Below are 24163 nucleotides of genomic sequence, written 5' to 3'. Positions count from 1 at the left end.
GCACACACACACACCCTCCTACCATACTTGTTGCCTCCTTCCTACCATACCTATTGCCTCCCTCCTACCATACTTGTTGCCTCCTTCCTACCAGGCTTGTTCCCTCCTCCTACCATACCTGTTGCCTCCCTCCTACCATACTTGTTGCCTCCTTCCTACCATACCTATTGCCTTCCTACCATACCTGTTGCCTCCTTCCTACCATACCTGTTGCCTCCCTCCTACCATACTTGTTGCCTCCTTCCTACCATACTTGTTACCTCCCTCCTACCATACCTGTTGCCTCCCTCCTACCAGGCTTGTTCCCTCCTTCCTACATACCTTACCTCCCTCCTACCATACTTGTTGCCTCCTTCCTACCATACCTATTGCCTTCCTACCATACTTGTTCCCTCCCTCCTACCATACCTGTTCCCTCCCTCCTACCATGCCTGTTGCCTCCCCTCCTCCTACCATACCTGTTGCCTCCCTCCTACCATACTTGTTCCCTCCCTCCCTACCATGCCTGTGCCTCCCTCCTCCTACCATACCTGTTGCCTCCCTCCTACCATACTTGTTCCCTCCCTCCCACCATACCTGTTCCCTCCCTCCCTACCATGCCTGTTGCCTCCCTCCTCCTACCATACCTGTTGCCTCCCCTCCTACCATACCTGTTACCTCCCTCCCTACCACTTGCCTACCATGCCTCCTCCCTCCTACCACCATACCTGTTGCCTCTCTCCTCCTACCATGCCTGTTGCCTCTCTCCTCCTACCATACTTGTTACCTCCCTCCTACCTTACCTGTTGCCTCCCTCCTACCATACCTGTTGCCTCTCCTACCTGTTGCCTCTCTCCTACCATACCTGTGCCTCCCTCCTCCTACCATACATACCTGTTGCCTCCTCCTCCTACCATACCTGCTGCCTCCCTCTTCCTACCATACCTGTTGCCTCCCTCCTCCTACCATAGTACCTCCCTCCCCTACCATACTTGTTGCCTCCCTCCTCCTACCATACCTGTTGCCTCCCTCCTCCTACCATACCTGTTGCCTCCCTCCTACCTTACCTGTTGCCTCCCTCCTCCTACCATACCTGTTGCCTCCCTCCTCCTACCATACCTGTTGCCTCCCTCCTCCTACCATATCTGTTGCCTCCCTCATACCATACCTGTTGCCTCCCTCCTCCTACCATGCTTGTTGCCTCTCTATTACCATACCTTTTGCCTCCCTTCTACCATATCTGTTGCTTGAGAAAGTGAGTGTGTTGGGGTCTTATTGTGGAATTGGAATACGATAACAGAACGTACCATTTGCAGTAATAAGACTTAATTAAGAAAGAACAGAAAATGCATTTAAGAACTCACTTCTGGCCACCCTGCATTAAGAAAAGATTTGAAAAAAAAAATTGCTTTTATTTTCTTCATAAGATTTTATGCATAGATTTAATCTTCATTTTGAATGAAAATTGTGTTGTGTCAGCGGTCAGAGGTGGGCTAAATACAGTCTGTCAGATGATTCTATCCAGTCTGTCATTGTGTCTAGCAAGTTTATATTTTTTTAATCCCAGAAATTATTCATTCTGAGTCCTAAATAGGAGTGGGAGTTGGGAAGTCATAACAGCAAGACCTGTCTCCAGCATGATGCACTTAATATGACTGTCGTGACCCGACACAAACCATAATTTAGGGTAGTCTAGGACACCGTAAAACAAATAACAGATCACAGTTTACTTAGGGTCACTTTTAATCGAGACGCACTTAAATTTTTTCCCGTTAGGTCAACGTGAGAGGCTGAGAGTTAATAATTAAGTCATGGCCTGTGACTCATGGAAGGCTAATTCTTTATCTGAAATGACGTATTTTCTCCAAGACTTACAGGTAATTTTAGTTTAAATATCATCATTCTTCTCTGTGCTTCTCACTGCAATATATCTGTTTTACACTCCTGTGTATATATTTTGTGTGCCAGTTTGCTAATTTTATCTTGATATCACCCATAACCTTTGCATGATAATTCAGCAATGACTGCATCAAAGAAGAGAAAAATGCCGTTAATATGAACGAAGTGAATTCAAAACTGCAAGGAAAGGTGTTCTTTGTACAGGAGTTATATTACAGTACAGCAATAAGATATTTTTACAAAATTACTTCTTTTATCTGGTCAGGTAATAACAAGCAGTTAGCCAACTTTGCAGCAGATTACTCTTGTGATGAACATCTTAAAAGAGCATTCTTTGGTACTCTTGACTTAAATAAAAAAATTACTCGCTGATTTCAAACTACAGTAGTTAAGCGACAAGTCCTTGGTTCTGTCTCCTTTTTCATTTGATGTTGATAAATCCCCAATTGACCTTCAACTTCAACTTATTGACCTACCATGTGATCCATTGTTTTTGAAGCAGTTCAAGTTAGTGGTACAAATTTTTATGCCTAACTTGACAATTGTGCATTTTCCAAATCAAAGGCTTCATGTCAAAGGATATTTGTGTAGTTCAGGTTAACATACATATGTGAACAGAAACTTCCTATGATGAAAATTAATAGTAAATAAAAACTTGGATCTGCGATGACTGATGACGACCTTGGAGCGGTACACAACATCGCAGTCAATGCCAGACTTAAACAGTTTGAATAAAGCACATAAGCACTGTCATTAAATGAGCTTCTTGCATGTCTCATCAAATATGGAATATATAACAGCTAAATTTGTTATTTTTTCATTTCAACAAAAATAATTTTTATTTCCAGAGCGTGAAATTCTCTTGCTATGTAAATGTGTATATTAAATAAATGTCTGCACACCGATTTGTTGTTATTTAACCTAACTTCAAAATAACAGTCATCATTCAAGTATAGTACAGTACAGGTATCCTTTATTTCCTATATAAAAAAATGGAAAATTTTAATTTAAATTATAATTAAACATTTACAATTTTACATCGACAAAAGTGTATGGCCTGCAAAGTTTACCTAACACTCTTGGCTTTGAGTAAGCGCTCTCCCGTGAGACACTCGGGGTCTGGCCCGTTCCTCACCTTACCTCACTTAACTGCGCCACATGAGAGATAATTGTATGTAATGAGTGGCATTAAACTTGCTATTTGAGATAAAAAGGTGGGAGTTGTTGCATTAGCATTGTAAATAAATTATCATCAAACACTTTTATATAAGTAATCACAATAAAATAATTATTTCTATATGTAAGCGCGAGTAGAACAAAATTTTTGTTTAAGCTTAATGAAAATGTTTATATACCACTTTATACCTTTTTTATTTCACATGACTGCAATATGAACCTTACTGTATGTATTCCATTATAAAGCATACATACTGTATTTATGAAACAGTAGTTATAGATGAAAAGCTGAGAAAAAATTAATATTTCGCGAGGGAGAGGCATCAAGAAGCACAACACTGTCACTATGAGGTGCAATGGTGCAATCTTGCATTTTTACATTTTCCCACCCCTCCACCCTTGCCTGCAAGACAAGACATGGTTCAAAACTATCACAACACTGTTATGAATAAATTAAATTACTGTGATACACAAGAAATCAGCACAAGCTGCAAGAAAATGCGTGGGAATGTAATTCAATGTATCCTGGGTCCTTAGACACAAAAAGGAGACTTCACATGCAAATTTGCATATGAAAACCTGAAAGCAATAATTTAGATCAAACACAATTTTGTGCATGAAAACCCCAAGAGTACTAAGATGGTAATGTGTCCCACCTTCCAGATAATTGCCCACCCATTTAAGTTGATGATTTTTTTATTTACAGGATAGTCCTTTGTGATAATAAAACTTTAGATAGGAAAAATGTTTTATAAATAAACATACAAATCACAGTACAGTACAATACTGTAATGCATTCCTCTTTGACAGTTCTTCACACTGACAGTCCACTGTTAAATAATGTAAGCCCATTATAGAGCTGCACTGTACACTGTGTCCATAAATTTTCCGACTCATTTCCAAACTTAATAACCTTTAGTATATTGCAGATGGAACATGCTGGTTTCAATATACACTATATGAGAAAGAACTAAAGCTTTTTCTTATATTAGTTGATTTCCACAAGTGCACCCCTTGTTGTTTGAGGTAGCTTGAAGTTACTAAGTTTTAAAATGGGTCAGATAATCTATGGTCACTATGTACTGTATATCAATACAGGTACTGTACTGTGCAACAGACAGAATCCTCCTCATACATTATGGAAAATTTTCGGTAAACTCTCCATGTTGTCTGTATCTTCATAATAGTGAAACAATTGTCTTTTGCCATCATTTATATAGCTACTGAAAATAATGATAACTGTCATAATAACTACAGTACAGTATAAACAATGAAGAAAATGAGGAAAGAAGACAAAAAAGGTAAATGTGTGGGAAAATAGTAGAGAACAGTATAAGGGATGATGTGTGTTATATACTGCATTAGCATAGATGTATATTTCTCTCCATTAAAGTAAGCGTATGATCTTCAGTGAGTGAGTGTCTAACTCAGTTCTTACATTTCTCATTGCCTCGTATTTAATTAAGTTTCCAAAGAGCTTTTAATTATTATCATTTCTTATAATTCAGGATTCAAGAGCAACTGTTTCTGTTATGTGATACCCAAAATCAACTTATATTTTCATATTTTCTTATAAAATGTCACATTGCTGCTGCACCAGCATTAAGTTTGCTAATTGTTATACGTACAGTAGGACCGCTGATATTTGGAAGTCGAAGTTGTAAAATTTGGATGATTTCTGCCATTTACTTTAAATCTCAAAACTCAGAAAATACCCCCAAATTGGAAAATTTCTTTGTTAGTAAATCCAATGTAATGTACCATACTCTTAATTTTCCTTTTGTTTATTTATTTATTTTTTAAATTATCAGTACTTGTGTCAGTTATAGTATAATGTATTTATATGCTGCATTTCTTTATTTTAAGTTAGTAAGTTTCTCTGTAACACTGTATAGTACTTATATACTGTACATTGTTACACTGTAGTAAACATCATTTCTGTTGGTTTATTCTATAATTCAGAAAGGGCCGATCAATCACAATCAGTTTGAATTTTAGAGGTTCCACTATATTAAACCTGCAATGGCACACGATGACTTATGTATTAAGATGTATTAAGAGAAGTTCTTCATTGGTTGACTATACAGAACATAATCAATGATTTACAACTCAGAGATATATAATTACTGTACTGTACTGTATTTTGGGATATTTCTAATTACTATTAAACTGGGATATTGTAGGATTAGATGCACATCCTGGGCATGAGTGAACTGTTTCGTGGAGGAAGATATCACAGTTGAAGCAAAACACTTGTTTGCACGTTCTACACACATACACCTGCCGAAGAAATATTTATTTTAAAGTTCATTTTGCAAGAAATGATATAGCTGAAAAATAAAGAGATAAGTTTTCTTGTTAACTGATGTATTTTCACAAATATTTTTAAATATGGAACCTTTGCCTTTGTTTAACTTATTTTGTAATTAACTAAACTATATGCTGATACTGAACTGTAATTGATGATAGCTGGAGGCATTATTAACCCAAAACTTACAAGATAAATGGGTAAAACTAGAGAGCAGTGTATGGGATGTTTACTCCATTATTTACAGCTGACAAAATACTCCTGGTTAGTGATTCTGAATGACTGTCAGTAAAGGCAGCAGCTCCCTAAACTTCCCTCAGCCACTTCTGACCCTTGCAACCGAGCAGGCTTCAGCATCCCTACCGGCACTGATCATGTCACCCAGGTAACAAAACTCATCAACACAGTCCAAAAACATATCCCAATGTTAAGTTTCCAAGTTTCTCAACTTAAAAAAAAAAAAAAAAATCCTTGTGATCACTTAGGTTTCATCAAATGAAAGTTACTACTGTTTGTGATATAAAAAATAATAATAATAAGCTGTTGGAACCAAATCAAATTCCCAAGACAATAGTAAACATCCACTCCTGAGTGACATTTAAAGTATCTGACCACATTTAAAAATTATTAATATAAAAAAGTTTATATGGTATACAGACCATGCCAGTTTTATTATATTGTACTGTACAGTACTTGATGAACTAGTCATACCAGGTAATCTTTTATTTTATCATTTCACCACTTATCAGTTTATTAGCAATTTGGGTGGTTGGTCTGTTCTTTATTACTTTATGACCTTTATTGTCCAGTGTTAGTACGGGAGGAAAATGGATTACCAAGAGAAACATGTGATGTCTGATAAGGACGCACTGGATAACACTCTTCTCATTTCTGACCCAGCCCAGGCATTAGAGCTAGAAATCTTAGTAAATTTCCGTACATGCACAATGTTCTATAAATAATATTTTGGGGATTATTTATTTTTAAATGGATCAGATAATTTATGAACACCCTGTATAAACAGTCAAATATCTGGAGAGATGATACTTCTCACACTAATAAACATACAGAAAAAACTGTTCTGTACACAGATGACTAATGTAAAAACAGTCTAGAGACTCATGCTCTAAAAACATGAACACAGAACTAATCCTCTCAATTTTCAAGTAGAGAGGTTAAAAAGAAGCAAAGAAACAGACGGAGTCTGCCTTGGAAACTTGGGCCATCAGTACCGGTATACAAAGAGAGAATACCATAAGTCAGGAAGAAGAGGGAAAATGGTGTTGTAATGTTTATGGTATACAGAAGTGTGTGAGTGTGAGAGAGTGAGAGGAAATTACTGTTGTAATCATAAAGATAAACAGTTCCATTAATGAAAATATGGTTATAACCCCCCCCCCCCAAAAAAAAAGGATCTAGTGTTGTCCCTCACCAATAATGATAATATACTGTATAAGCATTCCTGAAGAATCATTACACAAGGAAAAATGACATTTGCAAACTACAGTTTTGTTTCAATGGAAAATAAGGGGATGGTCACATACATACATACATACTGTACATATAAATACAAACAGTAAGACATTGCACTCTAGATAAATTAGTGTATTTAATGCTATATTGACACTACAGTATTGTTTATGTGCATAAAAAAAAAATTAGTTCACTGAACTTAATTCCATTATCCTACAGCAGGTTGACTAAGTACTGTAGGTTATGTCAGCACACATGAATCAAGGATGAACATAACAGCAGGGCTACTAAATACAGATTTTAATACTGTACAATACTGCATTACTATATTGTAATAAAAATGTGCTAGAAGGGATATATGTACAGGTATTAGTGTTAGTGTCTACAATGGGTATAACACTTGGGTTACAAAATAGGTCATATACTACATTTATATCTACATAGTGAACCCTCACTTTACGCGGTTAATTGAACCCACGGCGGCCCGCGTAAAGTGAGAAACGCGTAAAGTGAACAACATAACATATGGGATTAATTGAAATAGACCGGGCCGACCCCCAAACTCCACTTTTTCAGACACAATACCTACGTTGTAGTAAAAATAACTTCTTAATTTTATGATGGTATGCACACACAATTAATAATTAAGAGAAATATCAATAATATTAGGTTTTTAACACTTACATTAGTAGAAAAGATGGCTGACACACGGGGATGGGGGTTGGTTCCGAGGCAGAGGGCAGATTATTGGCCCTCACCTGTATCACAACATCATTGTATCACTATCCACCACAGAGGCTTGCAGGGCCTCTTTGTCAAACCCCCTCAAAGTCCATATAAGTCCATATCCTCACTATCATTATCACTATCACTGACTTGGGCCGGCTGTGGTGGGTGGCGGGTGAAGAACTCGGTAATGTTTTGATGACTGGGCGGCCTTGTGCGCACCCTGCTCGCGCCGCTCTCTGCGTAAAAGGGTACACACACCGCGGAAAGTGAGCATTCCGGTTTCGGCAGGGTACCGCGTAAACGTGGAAACGCGTAAAGTGGGACCGCGTAAAGCGAGGGTTGACTGCATATTAATATCTGGTGGGTTTGTATTGAACAAAAATAATTAATGTTTTTTTTCTCATAAAGGGTGTACACCTGTTTGTCTATACCACAAGTCCATGTTGAACCATGTTAAGGAGTAGCAAACCAAGATACTGTATGTAACTTTTCAGCCAAGTTATTAACTCCCTTGGATATGAGGAGTTTTTCTGTGCTGAGTAAAATCATCTGGTATTAGTCAAATGCAATAAGATATTAAAAGTAGCATCCAGTAGTGAAAGGGTTAAGGTTAAAATTAACAGTTCTTAAGTACTGTAGAATTCTAATGTAAGATAAGATTAGCCATCACCAAGGAGACTTTGCATTCATTATATAATTATCAGTATATTCTTATGTTGAAGTGTAAGACCAACAACCATTTATGATATGCATTGCAAGGGGAAACTCACAAGCAAAATATAAAAGAGTTAATGATATGAGGTAATACAGGTAGATGAGATATATGAGCAACTAATGTAACATGTGATCACTAAGTTCTTGTCCACTACAGTACCTTCTCATGACTAATGCTGCACTACCATAAGATTGCTGTTACCACCATGGAGTGGGATGTGGAAACAAACATAATGCCTCTTTGACCACATCAGTATGGGGTGAAAGTCATGTACAGTATACAGTCCTAGTGGGATTAAGAAATTGCTTTAATCTAAAATCTGAATACAAAACTTACTCTTTTATCAGCAGTGCATCCAGTGAACTGCTTCAGACAACCATAACAATGCTTAGTTGAGATCTCCTCTGCCACTATCTCATCGAAGTGCTTCAGTGGGAAGAGATGCCTGTTGAACACAGAAAATACTGTACCCCTGTACTGTACTGTACTTTGGTTCTTAGAATTTGTGGATCCCAACTGAAAATATTGTACAGTATAGTAATCTCCCCATTAGCCACATTAATTGGTGCAGAGAGGCTCCAGGATTGAGAAATTTCTGGGCCTGGAGAAATTTTTTTTCATCCTTAGAATTTTTCCGGGTACTTTACAGTACTACTGGGGAATGTTTTCCGAGTCTAAACTACAGTACACATCTCAAGTAGACAGACACAGAGCTGTATTTGTTTATACAAACACTTCTGTACACATACAATATATTGTAAATTAACAAAATATACTACTGTATACATTATATGCTGTACTCATATGATGATACAGTGACCCCTCGTTTAACGAACACCTCGGCTAACGTAATTTCGATTAACGAACTGCCTTCCATAAGGATCTTCAATTCGGTTAACGAAGTTCTTACGAACCGACCTCAACATGTTTTCGCTTGCACTGACCGGGCAACCAGCTTTAGTATCAGTCCGCCAATACATTAATCGGTTCTAGGGCTTAAATTACTTACTATTTTAGTAAATATTAAGAAGTTTATACTATTCAATAATTTCAAAAGTTTAATATTAAATTTTTTAGTCATTTTAACAATTATTGAACATAATTGAAGGTAAAGTGACTAGTTTAATGCGCGGCATCCAGCCTCTTAGCACAGCAAACAGGAGTTGGTCTCTCTCTGTTTTCACTGGAGGTAACATCTTGCTTGAGACTCTCTTCAACTAAATGCTTTTTTTCTGTGTTTCCAAGCAAATTATTGGTCATTTTGAAATATATTTTACATATTGACAATATATAATGCAGTGCAGTGTTGATTTAAAGAAAATAATCTTGAAGTACACCAGAAAGCTAAAATTTTATGGGTGAAATGGCGCCATGGGGTGACTTCTCTTCCACCCCAATGCCTTCTCTTCTTCCTTCTCCTCCACCCCCATTCTAAATCCCATCATCATCATCATCATCCAAGAGCCTTCTACATACACACCTCAAAGTAAGTAAACTTTTCTACCATTTTTGTTGAATTTAAGAAATTTTCGGTGAGCTGGAACCAATTACCCAAAAACCCATTGAAACAATGGTTTCGGTTAACGAACAACCTTCTGGAACGGATTGAGTTCGTTAACGGAGGGTCATCAGTATAGATGGTTTGTTGTACTGGGTAAATTATCTATCTCTTCTTATGTCATCCTTTTCCTCTTCCCTCTCCTGTCCTTACGGTATTCACAGGACCTGATGACACCAGCTGCTATTTCCTCCTGGGTGAGAACACCATAGCCAGGCTTCCACCTGCAACCACTCGCCCACATCCTCCTCGGTCACAGCAGTGTCACCACTGTGACGGAAAAGAGTGTGGGCCTCTTCCACTTTGAAGCCCTTGAAGTCTGCGCTCTCCTGCAGTAAAAGAGCTTTTGCAGCAGTACCACCACCATCAATCAGGAGCTTCTTCCACACATTCCTCAGTGTTGTCTCCGTGATCTTGTCCCAGGCTGCCTTGAAGTTGAACACTGCATCCCGGATGTTGTAATCCTTGATGTTCTTCAGAGTGTCTTTTTCCCCCTCTGACACTGGTTCCACCACCAAAACAACATTCAAGAAGAAGTACCTGTAGTGATGTTTACAGGCCACAATGATGCCCTGGTCCATGGACTGTATGAATGAGGTGGTGTTCGGCGGCAAAAACTTCACTCTGATGCACCCATCAGCACTTTTTAAGGATGCCAAGGATGAGCAAGGCTCAAGTTACCCAAGCAGCTAACCCACCCACGCAAGTGGCACGTGGGGACACGTTGGAGCATGATGCAATCTCTTGGAACTCCTCGAAATTTTGTTCCCATGCCCAGAAAGGATTTTTTTTTTTAAATCTCGGAATGCGCATGAAGCAATCCTCAGAAATACGTTCCCATGCCCAGAATGGAGAGATTTTCCCCATAATTTTTCGGAATGCTCAATTTTTTCCTAGGCTATTGGAGAGTGCGGGGATTGAAGATTCCGGTTAACTGAAAGATTACTGGACAGTACTTATAAGCTATAAGTCTACAGGTGTTCTACATAAATGAAATTAAATAGGGTAGGGTTAGGGTCAAGTTTGGATTAGATATAAGATAAATTATTGATCAATTAAGGGTGTTAGGGTTATGAAATAAGAGAATTTGCAAAACATTAAATGAATAAATTCTCTTATTCACTAATCCAAACTAACCCTACCGGTTTAGTTCCAATATGAAACACCCTGTACTTCTTTTACTGAATGTATTAAGGCTAACACACTGACAAAGCAGTTGTTTGTTTAGGAGAGATAAGCATCACACTCTATAATATTATGAAAAAATCTTATTCACTTCTTCCTACTACACAGAATATTATGAAACTCTTCATTCTTTTTTATCTACAGTATAGTAATGAAACTTCTTAAATTTCTTTTGTGAATTCTGACAACACCATTCATTCTTAGCAATACTTTATCTAAAATTATTTTCTTCTATTTCTGTGCTTCTGCTCTATCCACAAACATCTACAAAATTAATGACTGAATTTACTACTTATGGACTACTGACAACACTTCAGCTGCCAGGCATTCATATGACCCTGAAAATTTGGAGCATCTTAAATCCATGACGACACTTGGTATACACCCTACAAGTCTCAGCTATTACAAAACCCAACAAGTCTTAACTGCTACAAATGACAGAAGAAGGAACTCGTCCTACCTGTATGATCGGGCAAGATGTGGTGCCGTCACTAACATGAGACCACACACACGGCACTCAGCAGGAAGGTCACAGTATTTAGCTGTACACTGGGGGCAATAATAGCCACGAGTGTTAAGAAGAGGGAGATCATCCAGGTGGCTGAAACAAAATCTTAAAGTGTTAGCCAAATGGATACATTTTCAAATAGCGTTTAACCCCTTGTGTATGGGGTCCCCTCTCTGCTGAATAAAACTGTCTGGCATTAGCCATATAAAATATTGAAAGTGGTGTCCCCGTAGTGAAGGGGTTGAATGTATTAAGAACTATATCCATTATCTATAAACAAGCCATACAGCTTTCCCTACATGGGTAGAATGATGCACTTTGGTGTGTCTTTTGACTAATCCAGAGTTTAAATTTGATATATTTTTTTATGCATTTTTAAGATAATAAATTTGTTTTACAGTGTACCTCTTGTATCTTGGGGGAGAAGACTTATTGAACAACTCTTTAAAAAAAAAAAAAAAATTGATATTTTTATTTACTTTTCATTTTTATCTGGCAACTGCTCTGATTTACCTTTTCAACATTACAGTAATTAACAAAAATAATACCCAATAAACTTTTAACCCTAAACCAAAAACTAAGGATTTCCTTTTCTGCTCATATGTGTAAAAATTAAACTCAAGGGACATGAAATGTTCACTGATGATGACTGCCATCCTTATACAGGTAATCAATTTGCAGTTATGATGGCTGCTGTCTCCACTTTCTTACTTCCAGTTATGAGGCTGCTTACTAAGGGTCAATAATTCATTTACCAACTAGAAGTAAATGCATCAATGGTCTTACTTACCACATGCATAAAGCAGGTTTAGCATCAGCATTAATCTGATGTGGAAAGCCAACTTTTATGAGCGTGTGATCCATTTTTACAGATGCAGGCGGAGGTTCTAAGTGTTCATGGATCAACTCCTTCAGGTGGAGGTCATTAATACTGACTGAGAAGGAGCCTCCAGTGTCTTTGCTGATTTCTTTGCACACATGAAGCTCAGCCGCAAGACCCACCACTGACACACGAATATTTGCGTCCTTCACTTTCTGGCAGAGAAATTATTGCACATGTAATGTATATTACAGTACATGAATTTGAATAGGACAAAGAGATACAACATGTTACCTGTATTTACATGAAACCATTAAATCTACTTGGACCAGAAATAAAAATTGTCCATAAAGTATCTGACACATTTCAAAACTTAATAGTATAAAATACATGGGTAGGAGGAAAGATGCTGGAGGCAGTGATGATGATTAATGAAAGTTTGAAGTGCCAAAGAGAGAAGTGTGAGTGGATATGCAAGGATAAGAGTATATAACAATAGGGCGGTGTAATGATAGGGTGGTATTAGGAGAGGGCTGTTAGGATTGGGCTGTGCAAGGATAAGCATGTGTAAGGATAAGGTTGTGTAATGATAAGGTTATATTTGGATAGGGTTGCAGAAGAAAAAGGTTAGGTAAGGATAGGACTGTGTAAAGGATAAAGTTGTTTAAGGATATGCAAAGAGAGAATGATGTAAGGATAGGGTTGTGCTAGGATAAAGTTATGTAAAGATAGGGTTGTGCTAGGATAAGGTTATGTAAAGATAGGGTTGTGCAAGGATAAGGTTATGTAAAGATAAGGTTGTGCTAGGATAAGGTTATGTAAAGATAAGGTTGTGCAAGGATAAGGTTATGTAACGATAGGGTTGTGTAATGGATAAGATGGTGTAAGGATAGGGCTGTGGGATATACAGTATGTTTCTCCAAACACATCTGGATTTTTGTTTATTGATAAGTTTGGGGGTTCAAAGTTTGTATAACATGGATTTATTTACAGTATCATACCAACAGGTTCAAGTATAGACACTGAGTATGTACTATATTTTCCAGAGCCTGATTAAATATTTTTTCAATGGTTTTCCCAAATCCTGCTTATATTAAACATTTGAAGAACTGATATAATACACATAACATTTGTTTGATGTTCCTCAATATATTATAGATAAAACCCACATACAGTACCTGTAGTGTGGCTGCAATTTCCCCTGGGTCACAGGTAGTCAGAGCTGCAAAGATAATGAGGATCTCTCTTGAGGTATGTGGTGGAAGGTGGCGGAGAGAGGATAGTGCTACTTCCAGAGAGTTCTGTAGTGATGGTTCTCCTCTGGCAGGCAACTCCCGTAGCTTCTTGATACACTGCAGATAACACAGCACATAATGTAGTAGGAGACTTAATGTGGGCTGACATAATATGAAAATATTGTAATTTTTTTTAGAATTATAGCCTCTAATATCTACCCTTAAACTGTGACTACAAGAAAACCTGGTGACCACTATGTAAAAAATTAAAAAAAAAAAAAAAAAAAAATCTGGCAGAAATCAACTCAGTATGGTCAAAACCTATGTAAAACAAAATTTTACCTGCTGAGTATTGCAAATCCAGTACAGGGGTCTCTTAGGTGTGGCTTTAGCCCATCACCATGGGAACACCTCTCCGCTGTTAGCCCTTCCCGTCATAGTACTGCACTGTACTTATTGCACTGTTGCCACATCATTCGCCTTCTTTGTATTGTATATTCTACTCTCGGCAGCACTGTATGTACAGTAAAATTTTTAGCGCACAACACATTTCGGTATATTGCAGTGATCACAGCAACACTCGTTATATACAGTTGCCTCCAGGTGTGATATTACCCCCTACCATGCCATCCTTACTCAAGTGGTAGCGTCGCACTACTCATGGGGCTAGGGAACTGATTGATAGGGCTGTTCCTTAGTAGAGTAAAGTAGAATCCCAGTTATCCGGCACCTATGGTGATTAAAAGGTGCCGGATAAAGTGATTTTCAGGATACAGTCAACCCTCGCTTTACGCGGTCCCACTTTACGCGTTTCCACGTTTACGCAGTACCCTGCCGAACACGGAATGCTCACTTTCCACGGTGCGTGTACCCCTTTATGCGGAGAGCGGCTGGCGGTCCTCTCGCGCCGCGCCATTTTTGGATCCAAACCTCCCGCCATCTCTCCTGCCATCCGCCATGTTGTGTAAGCGGAGCGAGTAGGTTGCGCAGTGTATGTCTTTATTGCATTATCGGTGACGTCATATGACGTAGCGGACTGTGATTGGGCAAAGAATCCTTACCTCCCTCCCTGCTAGCTGTGATTGGTTTAATGTAGTACTATGACGTGCCCCGCCGCGGGTGCGTTCAAGCCCCTTGACCTACCGCGTCAGTTACACCCCTCCTGGCTACACCGTCTATATCGGTATCCATTGTTCCATAAGAATGGCTTCCACTGGACCACCACCACCACCACAAAGAAACCTTGCATTACCTGGACCCAGCCCCCCTAAGCCAAAGAAGACACGACGTTCCTTAAGCTACGAAATAAAATATAAGATCATACAAGAGTTGGAGAAAGGAACAAGACAGGTTGATCTCGTGAGCCAGCATGGTGTTAACGAGTCTACGATCAGGACATTTAAGAAGGATGCAGCCAAGATAAAGGAGCACATGAACATCACAAAGTCTACAGGTGCTTCTATGATCAAGTATTTCCACAACCAGGTGCTTCTCAAGACGGAAAAATTACTTGTGAGCTACTTGGTGCGTCAGGCGCGATGGAACATGACGGTGGACACGCGCTCAGTTAAGGAGTACGCACGTGAACTGTATGCTGCAGTGTCACGAAAGATGGGAATTACAGAGCCCAAACCCTTTAATGCTTCCTCTGGGTGGTTACAGAGGTTTAAGAAGAGTAACAAGATCACCAATATCAACAATGGTGGTGAAGAAGCTAGTGCTGACCGTGTTGTGGCTAGGGAATTTCCTCCGTTTTTACGTGAGATTATGGAGGAAGGACAGTACACTGACGACCAGGTGTTTAACATGGACGAATCTGGTCTTTTTTGGAAAAAGCTACCTTCCAAGACCTTCGTTGTGAAGAATGCCAGCAAGTGTCGGGGCCGGAAGTTGCAGAAGGAGCGCATCACCGTCCTGTTTACCACCAATGCCTCCGGTACCTGTAAGCTCAAGTTATCGGTGATCCACACAGCACACAAGCTGCACGCCTACAAGAGCATGGACATGACCAAGCTATATGTCCACTGGCTGACCGCAGATAAGGTGTGGATGTTCTCTACACTGTCCCTCTCCTGGTTTGATGACTGTTTCGTTCCCGATGTGAAGAAATTCTGTGAGCAACAGAATGTGCCATTCAAGATTTTGTTGCTGCTTGACAACGCACCAGGACACTCGCCCCTACTGTTAGATCGTCACCCCAACGTAAAAGTGGTCTTCCTTCCTCCCAACACTACGTCTATAATACAGCCCATGGACCAAGAATTGATTTGTAATGTAAAAGTTGCATTCTCTGCTAAAAAATTCAACCTCCTGAACGACTACACCAACACCAAGAAAGAGTTGCGTAACCTGAGTGACACCAACACCGATAGCAAGAGCGAAGACGACGAGGATCAACAGTTGGCAGAGCAAGAAGTACTTTTGAAACAATTCTGGAGAACATTCAACGTCAAGAAAGCTGTGGACTTCTTGGTGGAGGCATGGGATCAGCTGTCTGTAGCAACTGTTCGTCACGCATGGAGACATGTGTTGCAAGGCATTCCGGGTGTTAGGCAGAGTAAATCTGTGACTGGTGAGGTTCAGACTGTTGCAGTAGCAGTGGACCTTGCCAGAGAAGCTGCGCAGAGTGTTACAGCCGCAGGCTTCTCTGAGACCACCAACGACGACATCCTGGATGTGATAAGGGATCCTGATGTGACTACCGACGAGATGGTAGATGATGATGACGTTAGTGAAGAGGCAGGTGGTGTGTCATCCCAAGAAGAACGCCGCTTATCCCATAGTAATGCAAGGGGTGCCATTGAGTGCATTGAGAAAGTCAAGCTCCTCCTTTCCAACGATCCTGACGCAAATAGGAATGAAATCTTCACTACCCAGCTGTTGCAGACTATGGAGCCCTTCATCAAGGTTTATCACGACAACATAAACACCAGCCGTCAGCAAAGCATAACAGAGTTCTTCGCCCGCAACCCACCACAGCCAGCCCAAGCCAGTGATAGTGACAGAGGCAGAGACAGTGATGATGACTTTGAGGGATTTGTCAGGGAGGCCCTGACAAGTGTGGATGACAGTACTTTGGGAAGTGAAGGAAGTAGACATTACAGCAGTGTGGTCATGTTGCCTCTTTGTATATTCAGTGTGCTGTACCCACACTGTTACTTTCAGGACCATAGGACCCATGCCCTATAATAAAAGTCAACATTGGTTAAATTTTCATCTTTAAACCCTTACAAAATTATGTATGTATTGAGGTCTTTTAAATCAGAGAAAGTAAAAACTTACATCAAGATGCCTTTGTGGGTTATTACTTAGTTCACTGTGTCTCTTGGCCACCTTGTTCTGAGTGGTAATTATTCCCAGCTGACTGATCGGGTTCTGGTCATGAAACTCTTGGATAAAATCTTCAAGAATCTAAGAAAAAGAAAAATCATATGAGAGACTTTCTCTATTGTAACACACCATGCTGGAAAAAAAGACCTGGGTTAAGGAGGAAATACCTTTTAAACATGAACTATATATTGCTTAACACTCTTGAGCACCATTACACGCATTACACCATTACACGCATAGGCACAAATGCCCCGACACACCATTCACGAGAAAAAATTCATGAAAAATCGAGTAATTCTGTTTGAAGTTTGAGATTTTGGCGCATCATTCCTGTAGGCCTCCTGTCTCATGGTAATCCATCACTAATTAGCTACATGGCAACTGTCCATAGAACGATGCCATAAAATGTTAGTGTTACCCTAGCAGTCAAGCTAAAAGGTGGAGTGAATGAGCCCCTTTAAAAATATATCTTGCTCTCCACTCCATGCACTTGAGCTATCTATAGTGCAGTAATATTCACCTGTAAAGTGTTTGTAAGTGGTTATAAAGAATTCATTTATTTATTATTTACGATATTTTTCTTACAGTATAAAAATTTGTAACTCATGGGTGTAAATTGTGTAATAATGCCCTTCTGTGGTGACTATAAATATCTGAGCTATCTTTTTTTTTTTTACAGGGAATAGCCCACCCGGGCACAGGTCATCGACCCACAACTGGACCTGGGAGGCAAAAAAATAAGAGTAAAAAGAAATTAAAAAAAAAGAAAGAAAAAGATTACATTAATCTACACCATGAAGATGCCGGAAAACCAGCTTATTGAAGTGAGACAGATTGTAGAAGTATGGAAATACAGAAAAAGGTAGGGCATTCCACAATTTGGCTGTGTGAGGAAAGAAGGATGTACTATTACGGGTTATTCTAGTCTGACCGACATACACAAAAAATGGTGGGCACCGCACGCAAGACGAGTGTTACGAGCCCACAGCCTTGCCGGCGGTACACAGGATGCCAAGTCCAATGAACATTGCCCGTTAAAGTACCTGTAAAAGAGAGAGAGTGATGCAACATTGTGGCAAAGAGAAAAGGAAGAAAGATTATCAACTGAAGGAAGAGAGATAATAAGACGAAATGCCTTTGATTCCACCCTACCTAACAGGTGGACAGAAGAAGAGCCACCCAGATATGAGAGCAGTACGTACTCCAAATTAGGACGAATGAATTCCTTATAAACTTGAAGCAATTGCTCAGGAATGAAGTAGCTATGGCATCTGTACAGCATTCCCAGATTTTGGGAGGCAGCTTTAGCAATGTTGAGGATGTGTGGCTTTCATGACATATTAGAAGAAATGGTGAGGCCTAACATGTCTATTTTAGAATTTGGCAGAATGATTGCATCCTGAAAAAGTGACAAAAAGTATTGAAGCATTTTATAAGTGTCTATTAGAGTGTTTATTAGTAGTTTACTTCAAGATATTTCACTTGTTCAAACATTTAAGCATCATGTGTGAATTGCGTAACAACATCCCTTCTGTGGATACGATAAACATCTGAGCATCTACCATCACACTGAAAGGCAAAATTGTTTTAAAATATAGTTTTATAATACAGTATTAAAAAGTATGTATATATATATATATATATATATATATATATATATATATATATATATATATATATATATATATATATATATATATATATATATATATATATATATATATATACATATATATATATATATATATATATATATATATATATATATATATATATATATATATATATATATATATATATATATATATATATATATGGCAAAAGCTACTAGAAAAAAATAGAGTGAACAATTTTCCAGCCTTATTATTTCTCATATTGATTATTTCTTTCACTAATATAAAGCGAAAGATGTTTGATTTTTGTTATCCTTACTATACTTGGGTGTTTGTTGGCTAAAATACAAGTTGATTGTATTGAAAACTGTAATGCATGACTTAACATTGTAAAAAAAAAATAGATTTTCACTTTTTTCTTGTTTCATGTGAATGAGCAATTAACAGAACATAGAATGTAATTGGTTTTATAAGAAAAAATGGTTCAATTGCTGAAAAATATATCCAAAGACCTTAAATGACAGTCACCATCAGTGGAAGTAAAGCTGGAGGGATGGTGGCCATCATTTATGGAAGTTTCGCTTGTTCTTTTTAATTGGTGAAAAGTGCAACACAATTTAAAGCAGTGTGAGTTTTTACTGTCATCACTTTCTTATAAATATCAGACATGAGTGTAATACTGTGAATATATGTCCCGCCTCAGTTTTTAAGTTCCCCTTGTACAGTACTGTACTGGTGAGTTATTAAAGTGTTGGTAATACAGTGCTAAAGTATTCTGAATGACTACACTAATCATGTTATTTCACTTCTCTATTTAATTGAACTCTGCCTCACAAACACACACAAACACAATGATAGTGTTCATTTTGTTAATCAGTTTAATTTTTTGTATGAATTAACAAAGAGGAAAATGGGAAAATACAAATACTGTATCACATTTATACCTTCAGAGTGCAGATCTGTCGTGTGGGCTTCAGGTCCTGTTCTGACATTGCTTGAGAGAGGTCGAGGATGATATACACATGACGCATTATTCCCAGCCTCACACTGGCCTCACGATCTAACAGTCTCCGTCGTTTTGCTCTCTGGATCATCTCAGTCACCGATGGCTCCAGCCGACCAGATTCGTCTTCTTGTATTGCTTCCCTGTATAGTGAGGAACGTTATTAAAATTTCTACATCATAACACAGTAATTTCTGGGGAGACTTATTTATTAAAGCTAGGTACAGTAACATCATGTTATTTATTAAAGCTAGGTACAGTAACATCATGTCATTTTATTTGTAAAATTTAAACTAAGTTCTCTTTTTATTATACATGCATATACAGTGTATTACTATTTCTCACACCCCGACCTGGTCTTGCTCGGGCACTTGGTCTAATAAATTAAACAGAAAACCAGTAAAAAAAAGCGAATACCTCAAGAGTGGACAGAGAAAGAGAAAATAAATATCTATCCTGGAGTGATAACTCACCAGTGTAATGACTCCTAAATCTGTTTTATTTTTATTTAAAAAAAAGACATAGTTTTCTGTAATTTATTATTTCACTCCATATTAGTTTACTAGCAGTTTAAAATGTTAGTCTGTTCTTTATTACTTTGCTATGACCTTCATTGACCAGTGTTACTATTGTACAGGAAGAAACCAGAGTACCCGGAGGAAATGATTGGTATGGTTATATAGTGGATAACACCTTTCTCACATCTGACCCAGGCTGGTGACTGAACTCTTCACACAATGTTGAGAGGTATGTATAACCACTGTATCACCATTACACCCATAACATGATTAAGACACAACTTTAAAAAAAAATTTGTGTGTGTGTGCGTGTGTGTGTGTGTGTGTGTGTGTGTGTGGATACAGCACTCTGTAAACTAAGCCTTCCGTGCACAAGTGGCAGTGGAGCCATCACTACACTCAACTGTCTTCACCTCCCCAATCATATATTCAGGAACTCATTTACAGCCAAGTGAACTGGGAGTATCTTAAACTCAAACTGGTGACCCATAGAGCTGGAGGCGAGTGCTGTAGCAATACATTACTACAATCTGGCTATCATCCCAGAATTACATACAGTATATGCTAAATTATTAGGTGACACTGTGATTAACGAGGTTGGAGGTTTCACACAGTAGGACAATTGAGGCATTACTGTAGTTCTGATCAGTATTAACTGTAGGTGTATCTTAACTTAATACACCTAATGGGTGGCAAACACCTCAGTAGAGGACACAAGGTCAACTATGACTTAAAGGGACAAGGATCTCAAAAGATTAGGAACTCCAGCTTATTTCACCTAATGATTAAAACACCCTAATGTTAATCTAACCAAATCTAACTCAACATATCCTACCATAACCAAGTCTAACATAACCTAATCTAACTTTGTCCTATTATTTAGCATTAGGGTGCTTATCATCAGGTAAAATATGTGGGATTTCTAATCTTCATAAGATTCAAAGACAATTTCATTTAGCACCACCAAAATATAAGCAATACACACGAAGAGAAGTGTGGGACATCTACTTCCAAGTCTTACCATATACAGTACAGCTGTGTCCCAGCCTATTGAGACACAAGACAATATCATGTCTGCACTGGACAATTAAGGCCAATACAAGGTGCTGTACCAAAGAACAGGCAAAACAACTACACAGTAAACCAATAAGTGGTGGAAATGATAAATTACAAAAAAGTCTGTTAATAATACTGAAACAAGAAGGAAAGTGCTCTTACCATAGTTTTGGATGGACAGACTGTTAGCCACATTCTTATCACTATAATGGGATGAAGAGTGACTGAAGCAGAGGAGGAACAGTAAGACCAGGTAAATATTTAGAATTTGCCAACACTTACTTATATATTGAGTCTTATATGGAGAAGGAGAAATTGAAACTAAAAATAATTTATTTTATAGCATTTTTAGTTTTGTTTTTTCTTTCTCCCTATATAAGACTCAATATATAAGTAGCTGCTAGCAGCTTCTTGATATTAACCTAAGACCACTCTGAGTGGGTGGTCCAGCATCAGGGAGAACAAGACCACACAGGAGGGAAGGTGTTGGTCTGGTGTCATCCCACTTGGACGATCGTCTGTTTTATGTGATTTTTATCCATTTTAGTTACATGATCAGGCAAGGTTAGGTTAGGTTGTTGGGTACGATTAGGTCAAGTCAGCTCAGGTTAGGTTACGTTACGTAAAATTACATAAAACAGACGATTGTCCAAGTGGGATGCAATCCTTGGTCCAGCATCAGGAAAAGCAAGGGTGAAATTTCTGTCATGCACCGGTCTTTCTCTCGCTGTTATTAAATTGTTTTTCGTAATGTTTAGACAATCCTAAGAAAATTTTCTTCTATGGTATTTCCGCCGGAAATTAAGGATAACCGAGATATTAATTTTCGATATTATTAGATTTGGTCAGTCACAAGTGTCGCCATTTGTTGTTTACGTCTCACTGAGAAGGTCTGACCACCCATCACGGTGCTCCTAACCGCTATATTGACTTCTTAAACGTCTAGAGTGCATGTGTGGGGGGTGGTGTGGGAGTTTCCTTTTGGCTACAGCGATAAGAGACTTATAATTGGGCAGGATAGGACTTGTAGCTCCGAGCAGGATAGGACTCGTAGCAACGGACTTAAGTAGGATAAGTTTAGGTTTAAGAAGGAGATAGGAAGGAACTGGTTCACAAATAGGGTGGTGGACGAGTGGAACAAGCTTAGCAACTTTGTAGTAAGTGCTGGAATGCTGGAAAGTTTTAAAAGGAGGCTAAATAGATTCAGTAATGATAGAGTGGTAGTAACTCTTAACAGGAGCTGTCATGCACAGGCCAACCGACCTATTGCAGACTTCTTATTTTCTTAAGAGTTTTTTGTCTTAGCCAATGAACAATGCGTGGGTGAGTTGGGAGCGGAGATTCGATTTTTCAGTAACAGAATAACCAGATGTGGCTGAACAGGTGGAAAGAGCTGTGCCAACATTGTGATAGAGATTATTTTATGTCAATTGCAGAGTTTCATCAGAAAAATAGTGTTAGGTTAGGTTTTCTTTTGCTGGTTGGTATTTTATTTGTGATTTACACACAAAAAAGTTAAGATTGATCGGCAGGGTAGGGGGTATCTCAAAAACTATTGATTTCCGGCTGGATTGAATATCAAATTCGTTGGAACCTCATCAAATAACATCGGAAAGATATAATTTTAATATCCAAACAAAGACCGATGCATAAGTGAAACTTGTTCAAAGCAAGTTTTGGCTGGTCAAAATCATCAGTGTATTAAACCAATATGAGATGGAATCCAGAGGAACTGCTTAACAACAGAGTTCAAGATAACACCAAGAGGGGGTCCGACTAATTACCCAAATGTACCCAAGTGTGGCCGCAATGAAGTCAAATAATGGTCCTACAAGAATAAATCGGACTGCCAATCACTTCTCGACTGGTATTTGGTGGCACGAAGTCACAAAAAATTGGTAAACTTAATTTAATCTGAGTTAATAGATCGAGTGCATGTACCTAACCTAACCTAGCACACCTCAGATTAAATTAAGTTTACCAATTTTCTGTGACTATGAAACCAAATAATAATCGAGAAGTGATTGGCAGTCCGATTTATTCATGTAGGCCCATTATTTGACTTCATTGCGGGTACATTTGGGTAATTAGTCAGACCGCCAAGAGGAGCATTATATGTTGGACTAAAGGGAACATCTAGGCAAGGACCTTAGTGAAAGAATTAGAACCCGTTATAACATATTATCCCATTTTACTTAATTCTATGCCATCTAGTAAGTTACTTTACCATGTTTTCTCGTATCCACTCTCCCAGCGGTACTCCTTAGGGTCATCGTCCTCAAGCATTGTGATCTATTTCTTCTCTTCCTTGTAAGACTAGTACTCCACTTCATAAGCTCCTTCTGAAAAGCAAAAATCACGTAAATTATTTAAACTAATAGGAATTGGGAAGATTTCAATGAACCTTAATATATATGCATTACAAATCCATATTTTACTTGTGCAGGTAATTCGGAGTTTTATCTTTTCGCCTTGCAAATAAAAAACAAAAACCTTTTCAATAGGACGAAAAGGGTAAAGTATAACCTGAGGCCGTATTGGAGTTGATTATTGTTTTATCAGTATTACATTTTTTAAACTTATCTTCAAATCACACAACTAAGAATGAAATGTACAATTTACCCCATAAACATAAATTTAGGGACTTCTTCCATTTGCTGTAATTTGTTTTTGCATTTCAGGAGGCAGCATGGACTTGGTACAGTTGGGTCAAAAGTCTTCAACACTTGACAGTATTTGGCGTGTACACTAAATACCCGAATATCTTAGGTGTTAAGGAGAATTTTATCCCAATTTCTGGTTCAGGCATAATATGTGATGACAAGTAACGTATAACCCAATCATATATGTATAACTCAGACGTAGATGCTGGATATTGCTAAGTATTCAAGACTTTTGACCGCGACTGTACATGAATGATTAATGTTAATAATAGACAACAAATATTTTTTTCTTTCTATCTAGCTATAATGTTGCAGATTCAAAGTGAAGAACTGAAAACGATGCAAATACGTTTGAGTCTTCTGAATACTGCAAGTTAACCAGTGGTGAAGAGGAT

At 38.4% G+C, this 24163-nt stretch overlaps 1 protein-coding gene across 2 annotated transcripts; it reads right to left on the bottom strand.

The window, feature by feature from the left end:
- Positions 1 to 3790: 3790 nt before the first annotated feature.
- LOC121876058 (general transcription factor IIH subunit 2-like) lies at positions 3791 to 24005 on the bottom strand. Of its 2 annotated transcripts, none has more exons than XM_042380942.1 (9): positions 23728 to 24005; positions 23333 to 23447; positions 19473 to 19674; positions 16868 to 16996; positions 13529 to 13702; positions 12321 to 12565; positions 11483 to 11623; positions 8616 to 8724; positions 3791 to 5334 (listed from the first exon to the last, which is right to left on the bottom strand). In XM_042380942.1, exons 2-9 carry the CDS (start codon positions 23389 to 23391, stop codon positions 5209 to 5211), a joined length of 1185 nt encoding a protein of 394 aa, XP_042236876.1. In that variant the 5' UTR covers positions 23392 to 23447; positions 23728 to 24005; the 3' UTR covers positions 3791 to 5208. The 2 variants fall into 2 exon arrangements, with proteins under 2 accessions (XP_042236876.1, XP_042236877.1); XM_042380943.1 differs by lacking the exon at positions 23728 to 24005 and adding an exon at positions 23544 to 23610.
- Between the last annotated feature and the right edge of the window lie 158 nt (positions 24006 to 24163).

Source organism: Homarus americanus, unplaced genomic scaffold (assembly GCF_018991925.1).
Source record: "Homarus americanus isolate GMGI-L3 unplaced genomic scaffold, GMGI_Hamer_2.0 scaffold34921, whole genome shotgun sequence".
Lineage (NCBI taxonomy): Eukaryota > Metazoa > Arthropoda > Malacostraca > Decapoda > Nephropidae > Homarus > Homarus americanus.
This window is presented reverse-complemented; position numbering and strand designations above follow the sequence as displayed.

What these genes read in the sequence shown, in the direction of transcription:
- LOC121876058 (XM_042380942.1), bottom strand. Translation starts at nt 23,391, where the DNA reads ATGCTTGAGGACGATGACCCTAAGGAGTACCGCTGGGAGAGTGGATAC. An exon ending in AAATTGCAGCCACACTACAG is followed by an intron (nt 12,566 to 13,528) that starts GTACTGTATGTG and finishes TTTCTCTGCCAG; the next exon opens with AAAGTGAAGGACGCAAATAT. An exon ending in CATCTTGCCCGATCATACAG is followed by an intron (nt 8,725 to 11,482) that starts GTAGGACGAGTT and finishes TGTGTTCAACAG; the next exon opens with GCATCTCTTCCCACTGAAGC.